The sequence below is a fragment of the Lucilia sericata genome, unplaced genomic scaffold (assembly GCF_015586225.1).
Source record: "Lucilia sericata isolate MDLA Ls3-8-SP2 unplaced genomic scaffold, ASM1558622v1 Contig000042F_arrow, whole genome shotgun sequence".
NCBI classification, from domain to species: Eukaryota; Metazoa; Arthropoda; class Insecta; order Diptera; family Calliphoridae; genus Lucilia; species Lucilia sericata.
This window is the reverse complement of record NW_023994080.1, coordinates 483716-510298: the sequence shown is the minus strand read 5'-3', so window position 1 is coordinate 510298 and position 26583 is coordinate 483716. Positions and strand designations below refer to the sequence as shown.

At 32.4% G+C, this 26583-nt stretch overlaps 2 protein-coding genes across 3 annotated transcripts in view; one reads left to right on the top strand and one right to left on the bottom strand.

Moving 5' to 3' along the window:
• LOC119613982 (long-chain fatty acid transport protein 4-like) overlaps positions 1–26583 on the top strand; it is a 51987-nt gene that overhangs the window by 6094 nt on the left and 19310 nt on the right. The gene's annotated exons all lie outside the window — the stretch shown is intronic.
• LOC119613994 lies at positions 20889–23433 on the bottom strand. 2 transcript variants are annotated; one of them, XM_037970081.1, is made up of 4 exons: positions 23213–23433; positions 22963–23149; positions 22388–22912; positions 20889–21069 (listed from the first exon to the last, which is right to left on the bottom strand). In XM_037970081.1, the coding sequence occupies exons 3-4, from the start codon at positions 22760–22762 to the stop codon at positions 20947–20949; spliced, it is 498 nt and encodes a 165-aa protein (XP_037826009.1). In that variant the 5' UTR covers positions 22763–22912; positions 22963–23149; positions 23213–23433; the 3' UTR covers positions 20889–20946. The 2 variants fall into 2 exon arrangements, with proteins under 2 accessions (XP_037826009.1, XP_037826002.1); XM_037970074.1 differs by having other exon boundaries at positions 22388–22901.

The window sequence follows — 26583 nt, the reverse complement described above, 5'->3', positions numbered from 1 at the left end:
TATAACGTTCAAACATACAAACAAACACAAATTCATTTTTATATGTATAGATTAAAAACTATGAATTTTTGATTTTGCTTATAGTTGCATTTCTAACATTGAAATGATCTGTATTTGTTATAGAGCTGTATTTCTCACATCATAGACCTTAAATTTAAATAAATTATTGAGTCTGAAAGTTGTGAATAACTACTTTTTAGTATTAAGTTCCCAAAAAATAGAGCAAATACTCGATACCCACTACTCAATACTTTAACAGCACTAGTGGAAAACTTGGACTGTTTTATTGCGCATTTAATGATTCCGTTTTTTGTTACTTTTTCAATTTATACATAAAAATATAAAAAAATTCATGAAACATTTCGCGCAATTTTAATCACTTGCACAAATGGGAATCTTAATATTTAAATAAAAACTTGTATTATTATTTTCTATAATAAGCAACAACTCAAATCGAAATCTCGTAAAACTTTTCCAGTTAATAATCATTTTATTAGGTTTTGGTGCCATCTTGCATTGAAATGATACTAATGTGAATTTCAATAAAATTTCTGTAACCGAAATTATTTAATTAAATTCTTTTTTTGCACAGTTAACTAAAATTTGTTAACGATTTAAATCAGGTAAATTTTTTGTTATGTTATTTTGTGTTTAAATCTACTTTTAATTTGAATGTAATTAACAAAGTTTCATCGCAACAAAATTTTTAACTCTTGGACATTGAACGAGGTTTTAAAGTCCACATTAGTACTATAGATTTTCAATTACATATACATACATATTTAACCTTTCTAAACCCACTTACAGTCTAACAGGCCGATTAAACTGTATAACATTCAAATGCGTTTTTCTTAAAAATTGTGGATTCTTATGTATTTCCATGTGCCAAATTCAAAAATTCTTATGAAAAATTTCAGATATACCGGTTTTAAGTAAACTTTAGTTAAGCCATTTTTGAGATTTATGCATAAAACATATAATTTTTACCATAATAGTGAATGTTATAATTAGATTAAATGGAATTTGCAACTTTACTATTATTACTTTTATTCTTATACGTTATATTTATCCGAATGAAATTTTGAAATTATTAAACAATGCACTAACACAACATAACAATAAATACAATATTCTGACAATTTGTAAATTCGTTAAAAGTTTCCATTGATTTTGCTAAAAACGTTTTATTTTTCAGCACTTTAATTAAAATTAAGAGCTACCAAGGTATATATATAAGTTCTATATTTTTACAAGCGGTTATGGATAGGTTAATAAATTTAATTTGTTTTTGCTTAATCATTTTATTTAGATGTAGCTTTGCGCGACCACTGAATACTTGCAGTGTACTATTTATAAACATATTATTATTTATTGGTGATTGTATACAATTTTCATCATTAAAAAAAAAGAAAACAAAATAATAGACAAGTATCAAAATTTAGTTAGACAAGAGAAACCACATAATACCCTACAACGGATATATTAATTCGTTTTTGATTTGGTTCAATATTTGGACTACTATAACAACATTTGAAATATTTAAATTAATGACTTAATAACTTATGGAAATACTAGCATACCCTGGGTGCTTCGCTACCCTAACCAAAATTAAATACATACAAAATTTTGTTTAGTTCGTATAGAAAATTAAAATTGATTTAAAAAATTTTTAGTGTTTCAGTTTTTTACGTTCAATATCACATGAATAAATTCGCATTCAGGAAGAAGCTTATATTTGTAGTTTCATTCGTTTAGCTTCCACATTATAGAAAATTTCGAAATTACTATTTGAAAACAAGTTAGAGTGCTATATTCGGCTGAGCCGAATCTTAAATACCCTCCACCAGCTACTTTTATATTAATACTTTTCTAATTGATCAAATATTTGTAGAAATAAGTTTTCTCATGTCTTAAATAGAAAAATCCCAAGATTTATTTAATTTTGTAATAAGTTATGAGTATTTATGTGATTTTCTGAAGGGAAACATGTATAGGACCGACCGCATCCATGTTATGAACCGATCGTGAAAAAATCTTGAAATATAATTTTTGTATACAAAACTAATATTTGTGCCAAATTTTGTATCAATAGCTTTATTTGGTAATGAGTAATGTGAGTTTAAGAGATTTTCGGAAAAGGACCTTGTATGTGAGCTATGACCAATTATGTATATAAAGACAAAATTTCAAAATTCTGTATCTATATCATTATTTGGTAATTGTGCATTTAAGTGATTTTCTGGAGGGGACCTAGTATGAGAGCTATGACCAAATATGGACCGATTGCAAAACAATTTTATAGTGTAATTTATGTATATAAGAGCAATATTTGTGCTAAATGTTTATATATCAATATTTTGTAATGAGTTATGTGCGTTTAAGTGATTTTCGGAAGGGGACCTTGTATGGGAGCTATGACCAATTATGGACCGATCCTAAAAAAACTTAATAATATTTCTGTATATGTGAACAATACTTGTACCAAATTTTATGTGGATATCTTAATTTAGTAATGAGTTATGTGCGTTTAAGTGATTTTCGGAAGGGGACCTTGTACGGGAGCTATGACCAATTATGGACCGATCGGAAAAAAATTCCATAGTAATATTTCTATATGTGAGAGCAATACTTGTACCAAACTTTATATGGATATTTTAATTTAGTAATGAGTTATGTGTGTTTAAGTGATTTTCGAGATTGGACCTTGTACGGAGCTATGACCAATTATGGACCGATCGGAAAAAACTTTCACAATAATATTTCTGTGCATATGAGCAATACTTATTCCAAATTTTATATGGATATCTTAATTTAGTAATGAGTTATGCGCGTTTAAGTGATTTTCGGGAGGGGACCTTGTATGGGAGCTATGTCCAATTATGGACCGATCCAGAAAATTTTTTCTCTCAATGAATTCTATTAACATAAGATTTTAATCTGTAAAATTTTGTGAAGATATCGGCATTCTGACGGAAGTTATTAACAAAAAACTGATTTTCCGGGAATATGCACTTTTGTATGGGAGGTATATGAAATTATGGACCGATGCTGGCAATTTTCAGCAGAAATAAATATCTTGTGTAGAAACGAATGTATGATGACTTTCATGAAATGATCTTGGATAGTTTTCGAGAAAATTACATCAGAATGTGTAAAAAATGCTTATTTTTTTCGAGGTTGTTTTAAATTTTGATTCATAACTTTTCCCAATGTGAACCGATTTTGCTCATTTTCAATACCAAACTGTACCGGATAATAATGAATGTTTTGGGTGAATTTGGTTAAATTATATTGCTTCGTTTTAACGTGAGCGTGTTTTACACAGACAGACAGACGGACGGACGGACGGACAGACGGACATAGCTAAATCGACTCAGAATTTCATAAGGACCCAGAATATATATACTTTGTTGGGTCTCAGATGAATATTTCTTGGTGTTACACACGGAATGACAAAGTTATATATACCCTCTATCACCACTGATGGTGGTGGAGGGTATAAAAAGTACTATAAAATACCTCTTATTTAATCAAAAATGTTTCTGTGTTCAATATTATAGACAATTCAAAAAATATAATTTGATGAATGAAAATTTACCAAAAGACACTTTCAGTAGATTCTCATTCACTAAGGTCACTATATTTTAAATTTTATATTTCTATGTTCAATATCGTAAAAATATCAAAAAGTACAATCGAAAAAACGAAAAAGTACAAAAATCTCTCTCAATAAATTCTCATTTAATAATGATGTGTTCCGGTTAACCATTATAGAGAAACCAAAAGAATGGAAAAGTACCAAAGAGTACCCACTTACAGAATATTATTCAGTCAAGACCATGTATGTTAAAATGTATGTTCCTAGGATGAATATTTTAAAAAATTCAAAAAGTACAATTTATGAGATAAAAAGTTATAAAAAGTTCTTATTCGATGAGGACCGTGTATGTTTAATAATCATGTGTTTTGGATTTATATTATAAAACATACAGAGTATCATTCAAAAATTCATCAAAATTGTGCTTTCAAAAAGGTACAAACAATTTACTCGAATTTGGTCCTATATAGGCCTTAGTACTCGAATTCCAAAATAATATACCAATAGCTTATTTTGTGTGAGTAAATAAACTACTTTTTGAAATTTTATAAAAATTGGCTCAATGAGTTTGAATAAAATTAAATTTACCGTTTTTCTCCTTTTTGGTACTTTTTTCCCCAGAGAAATAGCAAACATTTTTTTCAATAAATATTACATAGTTAGTCCGTAATTTAATAGGAATACTGCAATAAATAGAAAAAGTTTTCTTAATTTGCTAAAAAGTACCAAAAATACAGTTTTCTCCCTTTTACACCCAAAAAGGGCTGAATTTTAAACAAGTGTCTCCTAATTTTGGGAGATATATTCAAAATATTTACAAAAATGTTATTTTGTTTATTAGTTAAAATGTTATAAAGGGCCAAAAAAGGTACCAAAATCACCTTTGTTTTATAGCGTTTTGTAGCTCATTATTATGTTAAATTTACTATCTATAATATAAAATTTATATAAACCTAAATCGTACTGTCAATTTTGGTAAGGACCACATTTGATCCTCTGCCTCATTTCAGAAATTTTCATAATTCTTTTTAAAACACTAGTATTATGATAAAATTCGGCTAAATAAGTTTTATATAAGGATAAATTCCACCACCCTATTTTACCCTTGTTCCCATATAACACGTCCATTTATCCTTTAACGCTTTCGCTACAAGTTTTAACTGGAGGTATCAATAGATGATTAAGTAAAATATCAAACTTATGAGCAAAAATCTTGAATGTATCCATATGGATACTATATAACGAAAGGGTTAAATATAAATAGCTTAAATATGTATGTATATTAGAGTGCTCCAAAAAAAACGAAGTTGCGAATTTTGCCACTTAATAATAAATTTTGCACTTTATTGTGAAGGAATCGCAATGTACACATAATAAGCATTTCGGAAAGATATAAAACACAAATATTGGTTCAAAAATTTAACAGTTATTGCAAATTCCCCAGACCATTAACGAGTCTCATTGTACATGAATTCGAAATGTGACAAAAAATACTTTTTTTTTGGATATATTCTAAAAAGAACATTTTGTTACTTACAATATATCTATAATTACTCGAATATTAGTTTTTGCCCTTATAAAATAACGCTAACTTCTTATCAGCTACGGTCAAAAAAGTTTGATTTTTTCAACGGCCGTTTCAAATCTCCAATTTCAGTTTTTTTGAAACTTTGTTAAACAAATTTCAAAATTTATAGGAGATCTCATGGGGATTTATGGTCAGTAGATAAGGCTATTAAACGGTAAAAATATTAGATTACAATTTAGCTGTACCTGCGATTTGAACTCGGCGGATTTCGAGAAAATCGCATTTTTTGTAATATTTTAGAGAATACGTATTAATTCTTTACTTCTTCTTTTAAATAAAGTATTATCAGAGTATTATAGTCTAGATAATATAAAATATATATCCGAAGTTTTATTAAAATAGGACATTCTTAACCCATAAACTGTAGAGTTCAAAGGTCAAATTTTGCAATATTTGGGAATTTTTAGTGTATCATATCGAAATAATATTTATTTATCGGCCATATTTACCAAAAATGACTGGAATTTATCGTATAAAGTCCGATATTTAAAATAGAGTGAAAAAAATGTTGATTAAACCTTTAAGGCACTTGAGAACAATTTAACACCAAAGTTCAAAAATTCGAAAAAACACTCTCTATTTGAATAATGCTCTATATAATTAAAGGAATAAAAGAAATAAAACAAAAAATTCTATATTAAGTATAAAAACTTATGAATTAACCCTTTCTGACCATATAAAGTTTGTATTTTTAGACATATTACATTGAAAGTCGACCGTAAAAAAGTATTACATAAATTATTAGTTTTAAAAACAAAATTTTTCTTTTAAAAATGTGCACCTCAAGTTTACTCCATAGTCAAAAAGGGTTAAAGTATATTTTTTATACTTAATATAGAATTTTTTGTTTTATTTCTGTTATTCCTCTAATTATATAGAGCATTATTCAAGCAGATAGTGTTTTTTCGAATTTTTTTAACTTTGGTGTTAAATTATTCCTAAGTGCCTTAAAGGGTTAATCTATTTTCCCGAAATCCGCCGAGTTCAAATCGCAGGTACAGCTAAACTGTAAGAAATATTGATGTAATTTTTTCACTGTTTAATAGCCTTACCTATTGACCATAAATCCCCATGAGATCTCCTAAAAATTTTGAAATTTGTTTAACAAAGTTTCAAAAAAACTGAAATTGGAGATTTGAAACGGCCGTTGAAAAAATCAAACTTTTTTGACCATAACTGAGAACGAGTTAGCGTTATCTTATAAGGGCAAAAACTAATATTCGAGTAATTATTGATATATTTTAAGTAACAAAATGGTTTTTTAGAAAGTAAAGTAATTTTTTTTGTCACATTTCGAATTCATGTGCTTTGGGACACGTTAATGGTCTGGGGAATTTGCAATAACTTTTAAAGTTTTCAATCAATTTTTGTGTTTTATATCTTTCCGAAATACTTACTCTGTGCACATTACGATTCCTTTCAAAATTTATTACTAAATGGCCAAATTTGAGCAAAAACTGAAAAAATCGATATTTTCCCCTTGTAAATGAACTTAAAAACTTCAGAGCCGTTGCGGCACCTGTTAACGTTATCCAATCAGCCTAATTTTTTGTATGACATAGTTTTACAACCCATAGAACAATTCTAGAGGGGAGACGGCCTGTCAGACAAAATTTTTTTTCCTTCTTACAAGCCTGAATCACTCTAATGTATATATGTATATGTCTGACTGTTCTTTCCCAGTAGGATTTTGAGTTAACTTAAAACTAAATTATGGTTAACCACAAATGAGTCAAAGGTAACTCAAAAGCTAACCATTTTGCTAATAAAATACTATTCAGTTTTTCAATGTGATGTCATAGAAACGAGTCAGTACTCACTCACTATACATCAGTTTCAGTTAACCAGAAGTTACCTCAAGATGAGTTAGCTTCTAGTGCATAAATAAAAGATCAGCTGTGAGTTACCTGTGCAATTTTCTTATATTTTTATACTATTTTTAACAAATTGTTAGTGATTATAAATGCGTTCAATATGCAGCAACATTTCCTTCCTATATACACCATTATCTATGTCTTATATTCCTGAAAATGTTAATTTAATAATAATAAATTCACTTTTCATTGCTTATACAAATTTTCATTTTCATAATTTAATTTTTTCAATACAAATTGTTTGGCAAATTTGATACGAGTTTCTATTTTATTTTTTATTTAAAATTTTATTGAAATGTTTCTTCATTTCCTCGATCATTTTTGAGTTACATTGAAGCTAGTCATAAGAAGTTATCAAAAAGTTAACTTGATTTTTAGTTAACTCACAAAATCCTACAGGGTTCTTACTATATTTATCTCCTTGCCCGAAAAGTTTATGAGACTGGAAAACAGTATTCAACAATTCCTGAACTAATCTATGCAATTAAGGAAGTCCGGAGCTCAATACATCTGAATTACATGGCCAAGCTATATGAATCGCTTCCAAACAGGATTTGTGAAGTGTTAGTCAACCAAGGAGGTTCAACACATTACTAAAATAGCTTAGTTTAATGTTTAACGTTGTAAATAGTCTAAATAAATAAGTTTTAATTACAAAAATTCTTATAAAATCACTTTTTCTGGGAAATGTTCTATTTAAGTTGCGAATTTTTAGCAGTAGCTTTTTTCGGTTAATTTACCAAAAAAAAATATATAAAATCAAATATTACAGATATGACAACCATTATTCATATCACATTTTATTCAGAACAAACAATATTTATTATAATGAGGGGAAGAAACAAGTTTCTAGAAATTCCTGATCTAAAAATATAAGCTTTGAAAAAAAAAAAAATATATATATACTATTCAATTGGCGAGGAGTATATTAGTGTAGTTAGTTAGTTGTAAAGAGGATGTGTTATACATCAAATCCGATGAAATACACCTAGGCCTCTATCGGGCCTGTTGTGCGCTCATTAACCAGTGCCTCAGATGGAGGCACTACCGGAGGCAACACACATATTAGTGTAAGAAATTAAAAAGATGTAAAAAGATGACATGTTGTACCTCATTTCACGTCCATTTTTATGATAATTCATATTTGTGCTATAATTAATTTAGTTTTTCAATTTAATTGCATTTTTATAAATATTGAAGATGTTTTTCTTTCTTTATTACAACATGGCTTTTTACAATAAATTTGGCTTTTCACAAGCAGATATCGGAATTCTGTATTTTAATAAACGATACAAAATACAAAGACTAGTTGTGAATTGGACAATAGTATGTATATGGGACAACATGGAATGGAACAGAATGACAAAATCCTTTTTCAATTAGTCCTATTTTTGCAAAATCTACAACTTTTTAGGCGTACAAATGTCACGTACCATCTTATGGATTTGCCCATAACCAAACAGCAAATATATAGTATTTACGGATACTTGTGAGAGCAAAAGAAAAAGATGCTACACACGTGTAAAATATGTACTTATAATTTGCAATTACATACATATTTCTAATTTAATCAATTCAATTCATATGACGTATTACGATTATTAGTACATTAATATATACATTTAATTGCTCAATTAAATAGCTAATAAACAATTATTTCATTCTAATTATTTATACATACATACATACATACATACATACATATATTTAGTTGATAATAGTCCAGCCATTATTTAAATATTTTCATCTAGGCAATACAGATTCCAATGTATACCTACTAATCCATAGAACCAGGTCATTACTGCAATATTTCTACCTGACTATAAATATGCAAAATATTTAAATATGTATTAAAATCAAAGAAACAAAATTGTAAAATTGTAATTTTTAGATTCCAAAAAAAAAAAACGTAGTGCACCAAATTGTGGGTATAACCAACCAATGTTTTCACTTTTATTTCAATTTAATATAAAGTATTTTTCGAATGTGTGTTTAAACAAGTTTTGTTTAAAAGATTGTTTTTGATTTATACATAAGTGTGCTAAATTGTTAATGAAACCAGTTTATTTTGAACAATAAACAACAAACATCTTTTTGTCGACGAACTCGTTTTCTAGATGTCAAGTTCAAAAAGAGTTTTAATTGTCTGTTACTTTTCTACGAATTTAATATTATATTTTTTATCTTACGAACACATTCACTTTTAACATGGACTTTGTTTTTGTACCAGTCATCAAAACTGTGCAATTTTAATATTTTTTTTTTTTTAGATGAAGTTATTTAGTTTTCAATTTGGGGTCGTACAACTTCGAGCGAAAAGGCATAATATTAAAATAATTTTTAAATCATTATAATTTTATATGTATGTAAATATTTAACGATCGTTGTATTATTTTTAATAATAAATTTTATGTTGAACCGATGAACAACTCCTAACAAAATTTGGTGGAGAAATTTTTGTTGACATTAAGTTAATTATGCCTATTTTCATCGAAATACACATGTTTATAAGGGAATTAACGACGTTCAAGCATTTTCAGAGCGGGACTTTGCAAGGAGGCTAGGTTTAAATAAGAGCCGCTCATTACGAAATTTTGCAGTCACTCATGCTTGTGTAAAATGTAGTTGTGCCTATTTTTGTAGGGATATTAGTATATTTGATATAATTATGAGCTCCAAATCCCAATTTTGCAAGTCCGGTTCTATGGGGACTAGGTGAAATAATGGATCGATATCAACCAAAATCAATAGGATTCGTCCTTGGGTCAAACGTAATGCGCGTAGTTTCATTACAAGGTTTACATAGACAGACGGACGGACATGGCTTAATCGACTAAGAAAAGGTTTCTGAGCCGATTGGTATACTTAAAGGCGGGTATAAGACCATTAATTTAATGTACTAAAGTGGTGTAGGGTATAAAAACAGTTCTTGACTGATTCTTTGGTAGTTGGAAAGGTATTTTAGTTATACCACTTTATATTCATTTTGTAAAATTAAAATTCCTTTGATTAAATAGGCCAACGATGGAAAAGCTTTTTAAATAGTTTTCACTAATCCCAATATTATTTGGTTATTTAGTGTTCTGCAATTGTGACTATATATCGTCTTCATCGTCTCTAGACTAATACTTTTAGTTACATATATGCATTCTGGAAAAATTTGGGGCGATAGAGGCTCGTTAGTCATGACGTCACGTTTATGAAGAGCAAAATGATATTTGCAAAAATGTTAACACTTAATTTATATTTTTGAATTTTAGCAGCAAATAATTGCAATATTGATTCAATTATCGTTTCAGTAAGATATAAAACACAAAAATCGGTCAAAAATTATAAAAGTTATTACAGATCAGTTAGTGCCACAAATCATAGTCATACCCCAACCCTTCAGTCAGTCATACCCCAACCCTTCAGACGGCAGTTTCAAAACTCCAGTTTTAAACTTTGTTAAGCAAATTATAAAAGTTTGAGAATGTCATAATGTTCATGGACATTGTGACACTTTTAAAACAGAAATGTATTGGATAATTTGTTTAGAATTAAAAAAAAGGGACACACTTATCCCGAAAAGAATTGCTCATAAATTTGGTGTATGTTGCATTTTGGATTCCTTTTAAAAAGTGTCCTGCATAGTCGACCTTCGGCCGGGCGCAGGAGTTGCAAACTCTGGGGAATTTCGAATACCGGCTTCGCTAAAATAAGCCTTTTTTGATAAATGAACTCTTTGAAATCCATGGACTTTCTGTCGCATTGCTCTTGGACATTGTGACACTTTTGAAATTGTCATTATGTCCATGGACATTTTGACTCAATTTAGTGTGTCATAAGGTCTATGGACATTATGACACACCACCGATTAACGGTACCTGTGATTTGAATTTTGAGGTTTTCAGGGAAAACAATTGTTTGTAGTATTTTTCAAAATTAACCTTAATTTCTTACGCTTGTATTTATAAAAAAATCTTATTTTGCTTTTAATGCACTCAATAGTTAAAGCACACTTTAGCCTTAAAAACCATTAATAAAATTGTGATATTCATAAACAAATAATAAACGTATATTAACTATTGTGCTGATTTATGTTTAAGTTGGCAGCACTGTACAATATGGCTGTCATTATATGTGTTAGTGTTGCGTACAAATAGCATAAAATATTCGTTGATTCGGTTTTCTTAATTCCATATTTTTGTTTATAATAGATTTTTGACAATAAAAACAAACTTTTAAGAAAAATAAATATATATATGGCAGTTAACTTCCTTTGTTATGTGAAATTAAAAAAAATGATTTTTAAGTGGACACCAACTTGTCCACTATAAATGAAACATGTTAATTTTTGGTTTACAATTTTATTCAACGACCGCTTTGGTCAACCTCCCAAGTAAGACTAACTCTAACAATATTTTTAAATACTTAAATCTAAATAATTCTGCTGATCCAACTTATTCCATTCCCACGTTGTGAAATCTTCCAGACGAAATATGATCCTGCATACTAGCTTGCGCGTGTGCACCGTCAGCACAACCTTGTGTAGATTTTTCCCGCTCATGTATACTTGATTGTGTTAACTCCTCCCTTGCCAAAAATCTGCGTCCCGCAGATTGGGGTTTGCATGCCACGTTGCTTGTGCTCTGCAGCGGAGGGAGACGCACTTGAGAGTATAAAGCTTTCCAGCATAGGTAGCCTAGGAATGATAGGAGCAAAAAAATAGTGCAATCCGCTACTATAGAGTAGTGGTATTTTATGTCTAGATTTTCTAAATTTTTTATGTTTTGTAAACTCATATTGTGAAGATATCCTATGTCAACCTGCCGCCTTTCTTCTAGGATGGTTGTGACGATCTGGGGTAGGATTTGTATAGATGTCTCGCTTCGGCTGGTGTACGTAACGTTTTTTATTTTCACTTCTTCGTTGTTAAGTCGCACTGCGTAGGTTCCCGAAAGGAATTTAGTAATGTTACCACTCTGGAGATTACCTCTAAAATTGGTAATGAATATGGTGTCTTCCATAACAAGTTCGACAACCTCTTCTTCACAGGATCTGTAGGAACATTTTGCTTCACCTCCTTTGATGAGAATTGAAACACAATCATCTTCAGGGAGTTTTCTCAAGCTCGTTTCCTCACACACGGTATTGTTGTTGATTCGCATGCATGGTTTGGTGATGCCATATGTCTCTTTCTCATTAACCAGCAACGTGTTAAACGGTAAGTCTATAACCTTTCCTTCCTGAATGGATGGTTTGACAATAAGGTAGTTGTACTCAACTTCTCTTACCTTGGGCAGTGAAAGGACATAGAGAATCATTGAACCGTTTGTGCATACCCTTGGATCGGCGTACTCGATGGCCTCCAATTCATTAGAATAAGGGAGTGTTGCAATTTCGTCAATTATGCGGAGAATTTCTTCTCTGTCGAGTACATTAGAGTTGACTATGCCACCTTTGGCCATTTGCGCGGCTCTCATAACCTCGTTTACCTCTTCTTTGATGACCATTATTTGGCGTAGGATTTGATTAATGAATTTTTCGACGTTCGTTGCAATGACCTCGTTGTGAAATCGCGCCACCATTGCATTAACCTTAGATATTGTTTCCTGTGACGCTTTAAAGAGTCGATCGTTGATCACATATTGGTGATTATTATTTTCAATGATGCTTTGTTCAGACCTCAACACATTATCCCAATCTGCTGCATCCGGATTGCCAGCCAACCACTTCCAAGCTGAACCGATCCAATTGATAGAGCGTTTCTGCTTCTTGTATTTACCCCTAAGCGTATCTAATTGGGAAAAAATTGTATTAACATGGAAATCAATTACCATCCGTTCTTTCTCATCCACAGCAATTTTTTCCAGCATTGCCACGGTTTGGCCTAATAGGCGCTCGTATTCCTCTAAGTTGATAACATGAACCAGGTTAAACCTTCCATCAACCAGCCAACCCTTGCCGTATTTGAATGTAACCAACTGCGAGTGGTATTCGAAGATTTGTAGACTGTTCACGGCCGTGAACCACGTGAGACTGGAATGATAAATGTCGTTTTGTCTAGCTCTACGATTAGTTTGTTAGAGTGTTAGTATGATTGTATTATTAAAGTGTTAGTACGATTAGTACAATTAAATTTCTACTTCACATTTAACTAAATTCCTACTTCACATTTTCACTTATATAATGTTTTAACGTTAATAGATTCTTATTCTATGTTAGTTTTCCCTTTATCTTAATTAATTTCATCTTTCATTTCCGTTTCCATCTCATAAATTTTATTATATTCATCTTTAAGGCTGAAGGCCACATTCTCGTTAGTAGATACTTATTCTAAGTTAGTTTTCTCTTTATCTTAACTAATTTTATCTTTCATTTCCATTTTCATTTCATAAATTTTATCGTATTCATCTCTAAGGCTGAAGGCCACATTCCCTCTTTTTTCTTTTTTGAACTAGGTGTGATTATCCGCCATATGCAAGAAGTGCAAATGATAATCTCTTAAGCCATGGACTTCCTTTGCATTATGCAATTGGCATTGATCACCCTTGCTCTAAAATAAATTTTCACCATTGCAATGATCTTCATTCAAGTTATTTTAATTACTTTCAATATACTTTCGCTTAAGCTTCCATAAAAAAATATCTCATCTCATATTTATCTTTTGCCCCAATTGAAGGCTTCAATTCAGTTCAAGGTTTTCTCAGTAGTACGATTTCCTTATTCTTATGGCACCCATGGGGAATTGAACCCCTCCGCAAATATGCAGTTTCCACTATAGGTTTTGGGACCATTTACTTATATTTTTTGTGTGGACCGTAGATTCCGAGTTATCCCTTTTAGCATCAAGCGTTAATGGTTTAATTGCAAGAAACTTACTCGTGGTACGGAGATCTACCACGACTTATGACAGTGAGGACATCACTATCACAAATCGTTGTCCCAAAAAAAAGAAAATCGCATTAAGAGATACCATTAAGTTCAAAAAATGGGTATTGTACCCAATTTCCCATTTCCTCCACTTCTCCTTAAAAAAGGTAGAAGTTTTATCTCCATTTCCCTCCTTTCATCATTCACATGTCTATGGGGATTTGAACCCCTGCGTAAATACGCATACCGCTAAAATTTAAGGACCCCATAGATATCCTTTAAGATTTAATATGGGTCTTGTGAATCCTTTTTCCAGTGCTCGTTTGCACTGTGACCCGATTGTTCCTATCAACAACCGCTTTCTCATAAAGCGGTCGATGCTTTGCCCTGATCTGCTTATTCCTAACATGAACGGTATCACCAGCCTTATAATCCTTCGATAAGACACGACGCCTAGAATTATGTCTCTCCAAGGTTGCCTCTTGCTTTTTCTTTATCGATTTTTTCACCTCCCTGTTCAACTTTCGCCTAAAGTTCTGCAACCTTTGGTAATTAATTCTCTCAGCTCTATTAAAAAAAATATCAACCGGTTTCCTATTCGTTACAGAGTGGATGGTGTTATTGTATCGATCGGTAGCGAGCATTATAAGTTCCCTAATACCTAAATCCCTATGTTCGACCTTTAAACATCGATAAATTTCCAGTAAGGTCGAATGGAATCGTTCCACTTGTCCGTTCACTTCACTACGACCTACTGGAGTCAAATATACCTTGACACCAAATTGTCGAATCACGTTCATCACTATTGGGCTGATAAAACCTCGCTCATTGTCAGTCACTAAAATACGTGGTGTCGAGAAGTAATTAAGGATTTCTATAATTCTCTCCTTCATTTGCAAGGCTGAACGATTCCTAAGAGGAAAAAGTTTCCCAAATTTTGAAAATTTATCCAAGACACTAATAAAATACTCATTTTGGAGTACAAAAATATCCATGTGCAATATTTCACAGGGATAAGAAGGAATCGGAGTTGCCTGAAGCTTAGGTATCGGCGGATTCCGATCATATTTGTTAGCCTTGCATATTTCACAATTCCTCGTATACCTTCCTACAAGACTGTTCATCCTAGGGAAATAGTATTTTTCCAAGAGCTGTAGTTTATTCTCGTCCTTATTCCTATGTGCCCTTCTGTGCTCCTCTTCTATCAAGGAACAGACCCTATTTGGACAAGTTACATCTTCTACAAGTCTCTGAGTGATCCGTAGCTTATAATGTGAAAAGTGTTCCAAATAAACCTCCTGTAATAGCCACAAATACTGTTCAGGAATTTTAATCCCATTTAAGACATCAGGTCTAAGTTTTTCCCTCAGGATTCGTGTAAGATTTTCCCTGCTAATTTCCTCCAAAGATATGATGTGTCGGTTGTAGCCAGGATGAGGATTAATATGTGTAATCATATCTGATTGGAATTGTCGTATTATAATCTGATTACGAAAAACGTTAATAGGAGCTTCGACATGTGGAATCAAATCTGTGCCATCCTGTTCGGCACTGTGTACGGTTCCCTCGCTAGCTGTTATAGTAGCTGAGTCTCCGTTCCCTATCGTACCCTCACTAGCTGTTATGGTATCTGAGTCCTCACTTCCTACCCTACCTTCACTTGCAGTGTCAGTGGAGGACTCACCCGCAAGATGGACACATAAATCCGTAGATGCAGTTCTCGAAGTCTGCTCAGCTTTCACTGAGTCGGTTGAGTCTACTTTTAAGCGAGATAAGGCGTCGGCTACTACATTGGATTTCCCTGGTTTATATACAAGTTCGAAGTTATATTCCTCTATCCTAGCCTTCCACCTTTTCAATTTCGCATTATAATTCCTGTTGCTCATGGCAAACGTCAGAGGTTGGTGATCGGTAAAAATGCGTATTTTCTTAGCTCCATACAGATAGGAGCGAAGATTGTCCAATGCCCAAACTATGGCGAGCATCTCTTTCTCGTTCGTGGCATATGCCTCTTCTGTTTTGTTCAAAGAGCGAGAAATAAAGGTTATTGGTTTGTCCTTTCCCATTTCCCCTTGAGACAGTACTGCACCTAAAGCACTGTTAGAAGCGTCTGTCGTAAGATTAAATGGTTTGTCAAAGTCCGGGAAGGCTAATACTTCCGACGACGTGAGCAACTCCTTAAGCTCGTTAAATGCTTGTAGCTCTTCCTCCCCGAGAATAATTCTAACTTTCTTCGATTGATTAGCCTTGACTTGTGCCATCTCGCCACGAGTGAGAGTGGTTAAAGGTTTAGCTACTTTGGCAAAGTCTTTAATGAACCTCCTATAATAGGATGTTAATCCCAGAAAACTTTTGAGCTCTTTCAGGGTCTGGGGTGGTACAATGTCAAGGATTGCCCTCACCTTCTTCCTATCAGGCAGTATACCATCCTTAGTAACCACGTAACCAAGGAATTCTACCTCGGTTTTCATAAAAGCAGTTTTCTCTAAATTAACCCTAAGGTGAGCGTCTCTTAGACGCTGAAATACTTTCCTAAGGTTCCCCAGGTGTTCCTCAATATTACCCCCGTATACTATTATGTCGTCTATATAGACATAACATATTTTCCCTATACAACCTCGCAGGACGTCATCGACCATACGCTGAAATATAGCAGGCGCATTCCGTAGGCCGAACGGTAGCCTCAAAAACTCATACTTCCCATTCATTGTTGAAAAGGCTGTCTTTGGAATATCCCTTGGATTCATTGAAATCTGATGAAACCCCGAAGTGAGGTCAAGGGTTGTAAAATATTTCGCCTTGCCAAGGCTCGCCAAAGTTGAATTTATGTCGGGAATTGGATATGTGTCAGGTATGGTGACGGCATTCAGTCTTTTGAAATCCACCACCATCCGATATTGTTTCTCTCCATTTGGTTTAGGTTTCTTTGGGACCACCCAAATGGGAGAATTATAAGGACTTCTTGACGGCCGTATTACATTATTATTCAGAAGTTCTTCTATTTGTCTGTCTACTTCAGCACGCATACAAGCTGGACAAGGATAACTCTTTGAGTATATTGGCTCATCAGTGGTACACCGTATCTCTGCCCTAATAGATGTTGCTGCCAATTCGTTATTTATTGGTCCAAATATGTCACTAAACTCGGCTATTAGGTCACTCAATGTAGTGCATGATGGAAGTACGTTAATTTCGTTCAATGTCTGAATTCTAAGTGGTATACTGATCCCTGGCGAGATTGTCAGTGTATTATTTTTGTGGTCTATTATAGCTTGAAGCTCACGTAGAGTATCGTCGCCGATTATACCATTGAAAGATGTGAATCCCGATAGTACATAGAATGTAATTGTCGTATCGTTACCAAATGGGGCAAAGAATTTCCCCTTTACCTTCTCACTAATTTGTATTCTCCCTGAGGCAGTACGAACATAAAATGGTTTATCTAATTTCTTTGAACTGGGGCATAAGGCTGGCTCAACAAAGTTTTTTGTAGCCCCTGTGTCTATTAAAAATTTTATTATTGAGCCATCCTTTAATTCATTGCTTACGTATGGTAAGCCGGAAAGGCACGAGTCCGAAAATTTATTTCGTCGTCGGCCGGTTCGCCCTCATTGTCCTCTTGTGTCATGTTAAAAATTCTCTGTTGTTTAAACGGGTGTTGTGCCGACCCGGGACGAACCTGTTCCGAAAAAGCCCGCCTTTTGTGGTTATTCCATGGTCGGTTTCCGGTCCCCCTAGATTGCGTACTCTGATCTATGTCCATTGGTTCTGGTCTGTGGGGAGCAGGCTGTTGCGCAACACGCCGTGGCTCAAATTGTCGGTTAACAAAAGGGTTCGCTTGAGGTTGATACCGGTTTTTCGGTACAAATTTTTGGAAGGAAGCTTGGTTTCGAGTCTTACTTGGGTGGTGATTCGGAAAGTTATTAAATCCCATTGGAACCTGGACCCTATTCTGACCATTAACCGAATGTAGGGAGACCTGACTCCTGTAATTGGCATTTCTCAATTCCAAACATTGCGAATATGCCTCGGGAAGTGTCTTTGGCTTCATGAGCATTATCATCTTTGACAGCTCGCCATTAAGACCCCTTATGAAAACTTCCAGTGTCCTATTCCTATAAGTCTCTATTAAAACGTTCGTCGTTTCTTCAGAATAAGTTTCCGTCTTCAATTTGTTTATGATCAAGGAGAACTGGTGATTTACTGTAGCGTAGAACTCGTCTACGCTCATACTCTTCTGAGCTAGTTGGGTCAACTGATGTTCTAGTGTGCGAACATCTCTTTTGTCTGCATAATGCAGAGAAAGACAGTTCTTTATCGATGCCCAGTCTTCATCGAATATGTTGTAGGAGGTAAGGGCGGCATCAGCCTTTCCCCTACATTTTCGGCGTATAGCCTGAACAATAGCCCTATATATCGGCTTCTGCCGGACGATCTCATAGTCCTTCAGGATACTCTCCACGCTATGTATCCAGGATACATACTGCGTGGGGTCACCCTCAAAAGACTGCAAGTCCCTTACACAGTCGGGAAGTTTTCCTATTTCGTTCAATTCGGTTTCTGTGGTTGGAGCACGCAGGGGGGGAGGAGGACTTTCGCCCTCAACAACCGGAGGATTACTGGGCCTACGTTCCAAATTCAGCGTTCTCTGATCCAGAGTTTTTAGCTGGTTTAGAACGGCGTTTAGGGCGCCAGTTAACTCTGTTACCTTACTTTGCAAATGTTCCATACTTACATACACATATACATATACATAGGAATTTGCAGGTTCTTCCCTCTATATTTTGCAGGTTCTTCCCTCTATATTTTTACAGTCACCCTTACAGGATATGCCTTCCAATAATTCTCCCTCTTCTCTTCAAATTAATTCACTGGTAGTCACAGGATCGAAATTTCACTTAATTGTCACTGTTCTTTCTTTCTTTAGGTGGATCCTCTTTTCCACAAAAAAAAATTTAAAATTTCACTGTTTCTTTTTTATTTTTTCCAGGTTTTAGTTTCTGGAGGGTCCCGTAGGAATCGCAAAAACTTATTTAATTTCACAATTTCGGGGTCGAAATTTCACTTAATTGTCACTGTTCCTTCTTTAGGTGGATCCTCTTTTCCACAAAACAAATTTTAAGGTTCACTATTTCTTTTTTATCTTTTCCAGTTTTTATTATTTAGTTTTTGGAGGGTCCCGTGGGAATCGCAGAAACTTATTTAATTTATTAATTTTATATATTTAATTTTTTATTTAATTTTATAAGGACTCCGCTTTCTCTTGGCGGGTCCCTGCTCGGGCGCCAGTTAACTTCCTTTGTTATGTGAAATTAAAAAAAATGATTTTTAAGTGGACACCAACTTGTCCACTATAAATGAAACATGTTAATTTTTGGTTTACAATTTTATTCAACGACCGCTTTGGTCAACCTCCCAAGTAAGACTAACTCTAACAATATTTTTAAATACTTAAATCTAAATAATTCTGCTGATCCAACTTATTCCATTCCCACCTTGTGAAATCTTCCAGACGAAATATGATCCTGCATACTAGCTTGCGCGTGTGCACCGTCAGCACAACCTTGTGTAGATTTTTCCCGCTCATGTATACTTGATTGTGTTAACTTGGCTTTAATAAATGTCTATTTAGTTCAGATGTATAAATATAACATATAATTTCTAATTATTATTAAAAGTATCCGAATAACATATATTTTGCGACAAAATATACATCACTATGACACATTTTCTTATTTTTACTTATTTTCCTTGTAATTTTTGATAAATTTTTGCAAATATTGATAAATTTCTTTGATATTTGACTAATTTTAATGCCGGCGAATATATTTTGCATTAATATAACACTAATCAATATAATTTACATGGTTAATTACTTTATGGCATTATATTTAACAAACAAACTTTGAAAAAGCCAAATCGAATGATTTTGTCCATCATTTGGTTGACAGACGGGCATTTCCAAATTGCCTAAAAATAGTGCTGGGCAATTGGAATATTGTCAAATATTCATGCATTAATCCAATAATGCCTAGATTTGAGTCTTTTCCTCAAAATATAATCGTTTAAAAATTTTCTGGGATTTTATTTACAAATTTGTAAACGTTAAAATTAGAATTTTTAGATTTTATTTTAAAAGAAACCATAATAAAACTTTATCTGAGAAAAAAATTGTTAAAAATCAACTTATTGTTGGCTTAAAGAAGGGTCGAGCCTACAATAAAGTTCTTCTAATTGTCAATGGTTTATTGAAGGTGTTTTAAGCTATTTCACGTTTATAAATACGATTTTCCTGAATTTTGCCTAAAATTGTTTAATAAACCTAAAATAAGTTTTTATAAAAACGGCCGTTAATGTTATGCATTTGATATAAAATTCCAGATAAAGGGAAACACACATCTGAAATTTTAGTAAAATAAAATACTGTTAACCCATAAACTGTGAAGGTCAAACTCAAGCTATGCAATATTTAAAAAAATTTCTTGAGACCATAGTGAGATATTTTGTTTTCAACAGATTTAAATTTGGGAAAAATATACAATAAAGACCCGTATTTATGATGACATCGAAATATTCCGAGAAAATTGTGTTAGATAAAGAGAAGCTTATATCAGATTCTGATTCAGCACCTAAGAATACATAAATTCAAGTCAAGTTGGTATTAAAATTTTTCTAAAACTACATTTGGTTGGCCTGTGTTCTTAGACATTAAGAAAATGGTCTTAACAATTTCCTATAGTAGCTATCCAATTATTTTAACCATATAATGTTTCAAAAAACCAAGTGTAATTATAAATGTAGTTTTGTAAACTGATTTGTGCCAGTCTTAATAAGAATGGTTCCATTTGACTTCACTTGCATTATTTTGAAATTAATGTAAGTCATACACTGTGCTCCAAATAAAAAAATCGAGTATGTGCATAATGAATTTTATTTTATTTAGTAAGATTCAATACAGACGTATATAGGAATCGTACTTTTTAATTTTTCACTAGATAACTACATTTTATTTAACTAGTGTAATAATTATATTAAAATATTGTCTTTTTAATTACTACGAAGCCATCGGTTATTACATCAATTGAGAATACAACCATGAATGAAACACTTATTAAAAGAGAAATTGCCAAAGCCGTCAGAAAAAATCCGCTGAACTATAAAGAAATAATGTAAATTAGTTTACAATAAATATAATAACACATAAATATAATATCACTATATGAAATTTTGATATCATGTGAACGTCCTTCGAGAGTAGCTTCAAATGACTTATCATCAACTTTTGTTATAGTAAAAAAATATGGACAATTTTATAATTTTTCGAAATACGTCTTGATATCAGCACAATAAACGTAATTTATAGGACTTATAAGATTTCATTTAAAAATACAATACAGCAAACAAATAATAGACATTTTAGAAATTACACTTATTTTGTAAAAATGACTTAAACTTGGAACCAACATTAGAGTAGAAAGAAAATAGGTTTAAAAAAATGTAAACTAGGTTTCGAAAGAAGATAAGTTCCTTATCTATTTATGGGGAATTTCATGTCAAGTGACCCAACTAAAAAAACGATTTTGACGAAATTTGCACTAAGGTTAGTACTATTGGATAGTAGGTCAGACACAAATTTTCAGCTCTATCGGTTAAGAACTGCCGGACTTAGAGGGGGTCAATGTTGGACATTTTGGTCATACAAATGAATGTAACTTTTCACCTATTCGTCCTAGCAAAAATTGTCCAAAGGAGTTCAGATAGCTATCTCTTCATTCTACCACAGCGTATTCCTGTATGTCTGGAAGAGGTTATTGTCTACTTTTTATTTTGAAATTTCAAGTGGGCGAGGAGCCACGCCCATATTAAGAAAATATTAAATCCGTATATTTGAGTTAATATAACAGTTAGAGTCCTCAAGTTTGTTCGGAGTCACTTTAGTGTCAATATTATTATTTAGGACTAAAAGTGGGCGGACTAGCAATAGCGGGCATGGCACCTCCCATGTAAATTATATACAAAATTTTTTTTATTACTATTACAGTTAGAATCTTAAAATTTTGCACGAATAACTTTAAAATCCATGTAAACATTTTGGGAAATAAATTGGTGGACTACACATGAGGGGAGCGGCACCTCCAATATTAATTAAATACAAAAATTCGTTTATCTGAGAAACTAATAGAACTAAATTCCTCAAATTTTGCACGAAGAACTTCAATATTTTGGAGGACTTTCATCTGGGGGGTGGTTGGTATTGGAACTCCCATATGCATTAAATAGAATAATTCTAAAAACTATTAGAGCTAGAATCTGATAGTACTTTGACATTCATGCGAACAGGTAGAGAATAACAGGCGGACTTTCAATAGGGGGCTTGGCACCACATATATGAATTAAATACAAAATTTCGTATATCTTGGAAACTGTCAGATTATTCAAATTTTTCATTTTAAATTTAAAGCTTATAATTACCCCTTCTGTAAAGTCTGACATATTTGGTAGCTGCTGATATTCAAATATATCAGCCATAACGTAGATTTCATCCTCCGACATATCTGCAATACGAATATTTTTAACGGTTCGTTCACGTCTACCCTTAATACTATACCGCTCGTCACTACTGTCACTGGTCAGGCGAGATCTTCGGCTTTTATACTTGTTTTTGAAATCGAAAGGAAATTGATCTATTTCGGCTTCGATGCGAGATTGTTTACTTAATTGTACAGATTGCTTTGGTCTCAAAACAGCAGTATGCTTAAATTTCACCCTGTGAGACAGTTGTTTCCTTTTTGTATTCAAAGATTTTGAACTAGAGCTGGCCGATGATGTTCTTGAACTTTTAGACATGTTTAGTTATTTGATCAATCTGACGGCGAATAATTTCTTAATATTTATATTTTATAGTTTATCTTTTATTTAGTCCAAAAAGATTAATTAGCACAAAAATCATTAATGCAACAAATAAACCGATTGAAAAGAAAATTATCTATGAAAAAGCTTAAAAAGTAAATTTGAAAATTTTATAACTGATAAATAGCTTTTAATACCTTTTGGGCTAGCGTAAGTGTCGAATGATTCTCGAATCTATCTTGCAAAATTGTCTTGTCCAAAGTCATTGCCAAATTTACATAAAATTCCTGTTTATGGTTTTATCCTACCCATTATTTGAAGTAACCCAAAAGACAAAAAAATCAACACACCAATGGCCGTTGCAACAATTAAACAACCAAATATCTGTGGATTAAAACATTTCATTCTTTCTGTAAAATTTATCACTTTTAGGAAATTTATTCTTACAGCTTTTAAGAATTCACAATTTCTAACGCTATTTGTTGATATTTCGTCGTTATTATCCAATGTGAAATTCGATTATTTATATAGTTTTTGTATAAAATAATTAAAAACAAAAATATTAATTATTCGTAAATACAGTGTATCACATAAATTTTAAAATGAATTTTTTAGAAAAATGCTATGCGATACGGTTTCAAGTTTTTCGATTTTATGTCAGGGCGACTCTTGCGTTTGTCAATACAACAAACAATTTCATAGAAGAGAATTATTACAGGCAGGTGAATACAATTAGAATAACTAAAAAATTTTTTAAAATTAAAAATTTCAATAAAAATACAATATATTTTTAAGAATTAAATGCATTAGAATATGTGGTATTATTATGTTTAATAAAGTCAGAGTTCAATAAACTTAAGTTGCAAGTATTGAAGGTAATCAAGGTATCATTTAAAGTAGTTTATCGTATAAAAAAACAGCAATAAAATGTATGATTTCGTGTCTGACATGAATAAAAGAACAGTATCTTAAACTATCTGATTTGATCGTATAAATACGAATACATTCATTCATCCATTCATTCGCTGTTTGGTACATACATACTTACAAACATTTGTATTAACATTCTTACGTGTTAAATTTAATTGTAAGAATAATGATTTGTATCTAAATAATCGCATGTATGTATAAATCTGTGGACATTTGACAATATCGCTTATCTCGACATACGACAATATAACAACATAAAGGCAACATATTCGATGTAAGTCTATGCCTTCTAGATCCAAAGCTATGACACCGATCAAATCAACTTATTTCGAAATTTGGAATGTTTTTTGCCATGTGTTTTTTTTACTCACCTGTGAAATTCACTTTTATCAAATAAGTGGTTTTGTCAAAAGTCCGCATAAATAATGATTAAAACGCATCTTAAACTATGCGTTTTAATGTACTTAATACGAGAAAAATAAAAAATGTTTTTTTGTAAAGGTACTCAGTTCCCTAACAGCGATTGAAAATCTTGATCTCAGTACAATATGTAAAAAAAAATTCTGCAATCTTTTCGAAATGGGTGTCAAATTCCGACATTTTTAGCTTATGGCGTGAAAAATAATTAAAATTTTGATTATTTTTTGGTCTGCCAAACGGCTCTTAATGTAATATAAATGACATATAAATTCCAAAATAATCTGAAAAATTTCTAAATGGACCAAACTAAAACCCAAACAATTTCCCTTGAATGCTCTCCTAGTGGCCCCATGATGTTCAAATCCTAAACTCGACAACACTTTATCGTTACGCATGTCAAATTTCATTAGAATTTGATAAACTGTTTAGAAGACACATAATTATTTCCCTATTTTTGTATTTCTATACCACTGTACGCAACTTTGTACGAACATTATCTGACATCTTAGAAGTACAATTATTTTTTCGTGAATATTTTTTATCAAAATCCGGCAAAAAAACATTTCCAAAATTAAGCTGAAACTAAAAAATGTAATCTAAAATAAAAATAAAATTTCCCATATGTATTTGTAAAGAAAATGTATATGTACCCAGTAGTACGACAAAGAGTCAATGCATCTGAAAGAGATTTCCACTATTGTCTAACTACCTAATTGATTCTAATTCGTCTTTTGTCACAGATGTACTCTTTGTAAACGAGGGTGTAGATAATCGTCACTTTAGTGTCCCCTTTGTAAGCAAGAGAGTGGACACTTAAAAACAAACTTAAGTTTTTTGTCTGTCTCTTCGTAATCTGTGAGGTGACGATTGATTTCCTCGTAGGACAAGCACATGTTAAAATAGCTAGTCACCTGGCAGGATAGGGGTAACCCTAAGTGGTACATTAAATAAATAAGGTTAAATAATACTGCCGGGTAACAATTCAACCCAAAAAAAAAAACAAGTAAGAAAGTATAGTCGGGCGTGGCCGACCATATGATACCCTACACCAGTTATGAATATTAAATGTGATTTATTTTTCATAATAAAGCATTTATCTTCAATATTCCCTTGTTCCGATACATTTAAGCAATTTATGGATGAAAACCTAATTTTCTGAAAGAGGCTTTATATGGGGGCTAGGGGCAAATATGGACCAAGCCCGATAAAATTTTGTGAATATATTTATATTTACATAATATTTTATTGTGCTAAATTTCATCGCGATATTTGTGTTTATAAGTTAATTTGGGACATTCAAGTAATTTTCTGAAGGGGACTTTGTATGGGAGCTAGGGTCAAATGGGGCCCGATCTTTATGCAATTTGGCAGGGTCATCCAGACTTCTATAAAACTTAGTTGTGCCGCATTTTATCGATATATCTGTAATTTTAACAAAATTATGAGCTCAAAAGCCCTTTTCGGGGGGTTCTGTTCTTTGGGGGCTAGGTGAAATAATGGACCGATTTCAACCATTTTCAATAGGCTTCGTCCTTGGGTCAAATAAAACGTGCGTGCCAAATTTCATCCAATTATCTTGAAAATTGCGACCTGTACCTTGCGCACAAGGTTTACATGGACAGCCAGCCAGCCTGCCAGACGGACGGACGGACGGACATAGCTTAATCGACTCAGAAAACGATTCTAAGCCGATTGGTATACTTTAAGGTGGGTCTAGGACGAATATTTTTGTATGTTACAAACATCAGCACAAATCCAATATACCCTCCCCACTAAAGTGGTGTAGGGTATAAATAGCTAAAATCTAGTAACATTTCATTCAACAGTTCAGGAGGTCGAGTATGATAATGTTTACAACATAATTATTTAATATTTTAGAATATGAGTTTAATAGAAATAATAACCTGTTAATAACAAAATAACTCTTAATACACTTCATTGTTTCAAATAACAATGGTAATTTTTTAAATTCAAAAATTTAACGAAATCACTAAAGAACATGTTGTATATGTCATAGGCGGTGACTTCCAAACATAAACGGCGACTAAGCTCACCTGCTCTCACTCGTTCGGCGCAGGTCTCTGATAGTCGTCAGTAGGGTTCTATAAATCGACTTTCGAATAATCGAACAATCGACTTTTTGTCGAAAAAAGTCGAAAAGTCGACTTTGTAAATAAAAGTCGAAAAAAGTCGAAAAGTCGAAAAAAGTCGAAAAGTCGAAAAAAGTCGAAAAGTCGAAAAAAGTCGATAAGTCGAAAAAAGTCGAAGAAAGTCGAAAAAAGTCGAAAAGTCGGAAAAAGTCGAAAAGTCGGAAAAAGTCGAAAAGTCGGAAAAAGTCGAAAAAATCGAAAAGTCGAAAATAGTCGAAAATTTTAAAAAAGTGGAAAAAAGGTCAAAAACTCTAAAATAGTCGGAAAAACTCAAAAAAGTAAAAAAAAGTCGAAATAAGTCGAAAATTGTCAAAAAGT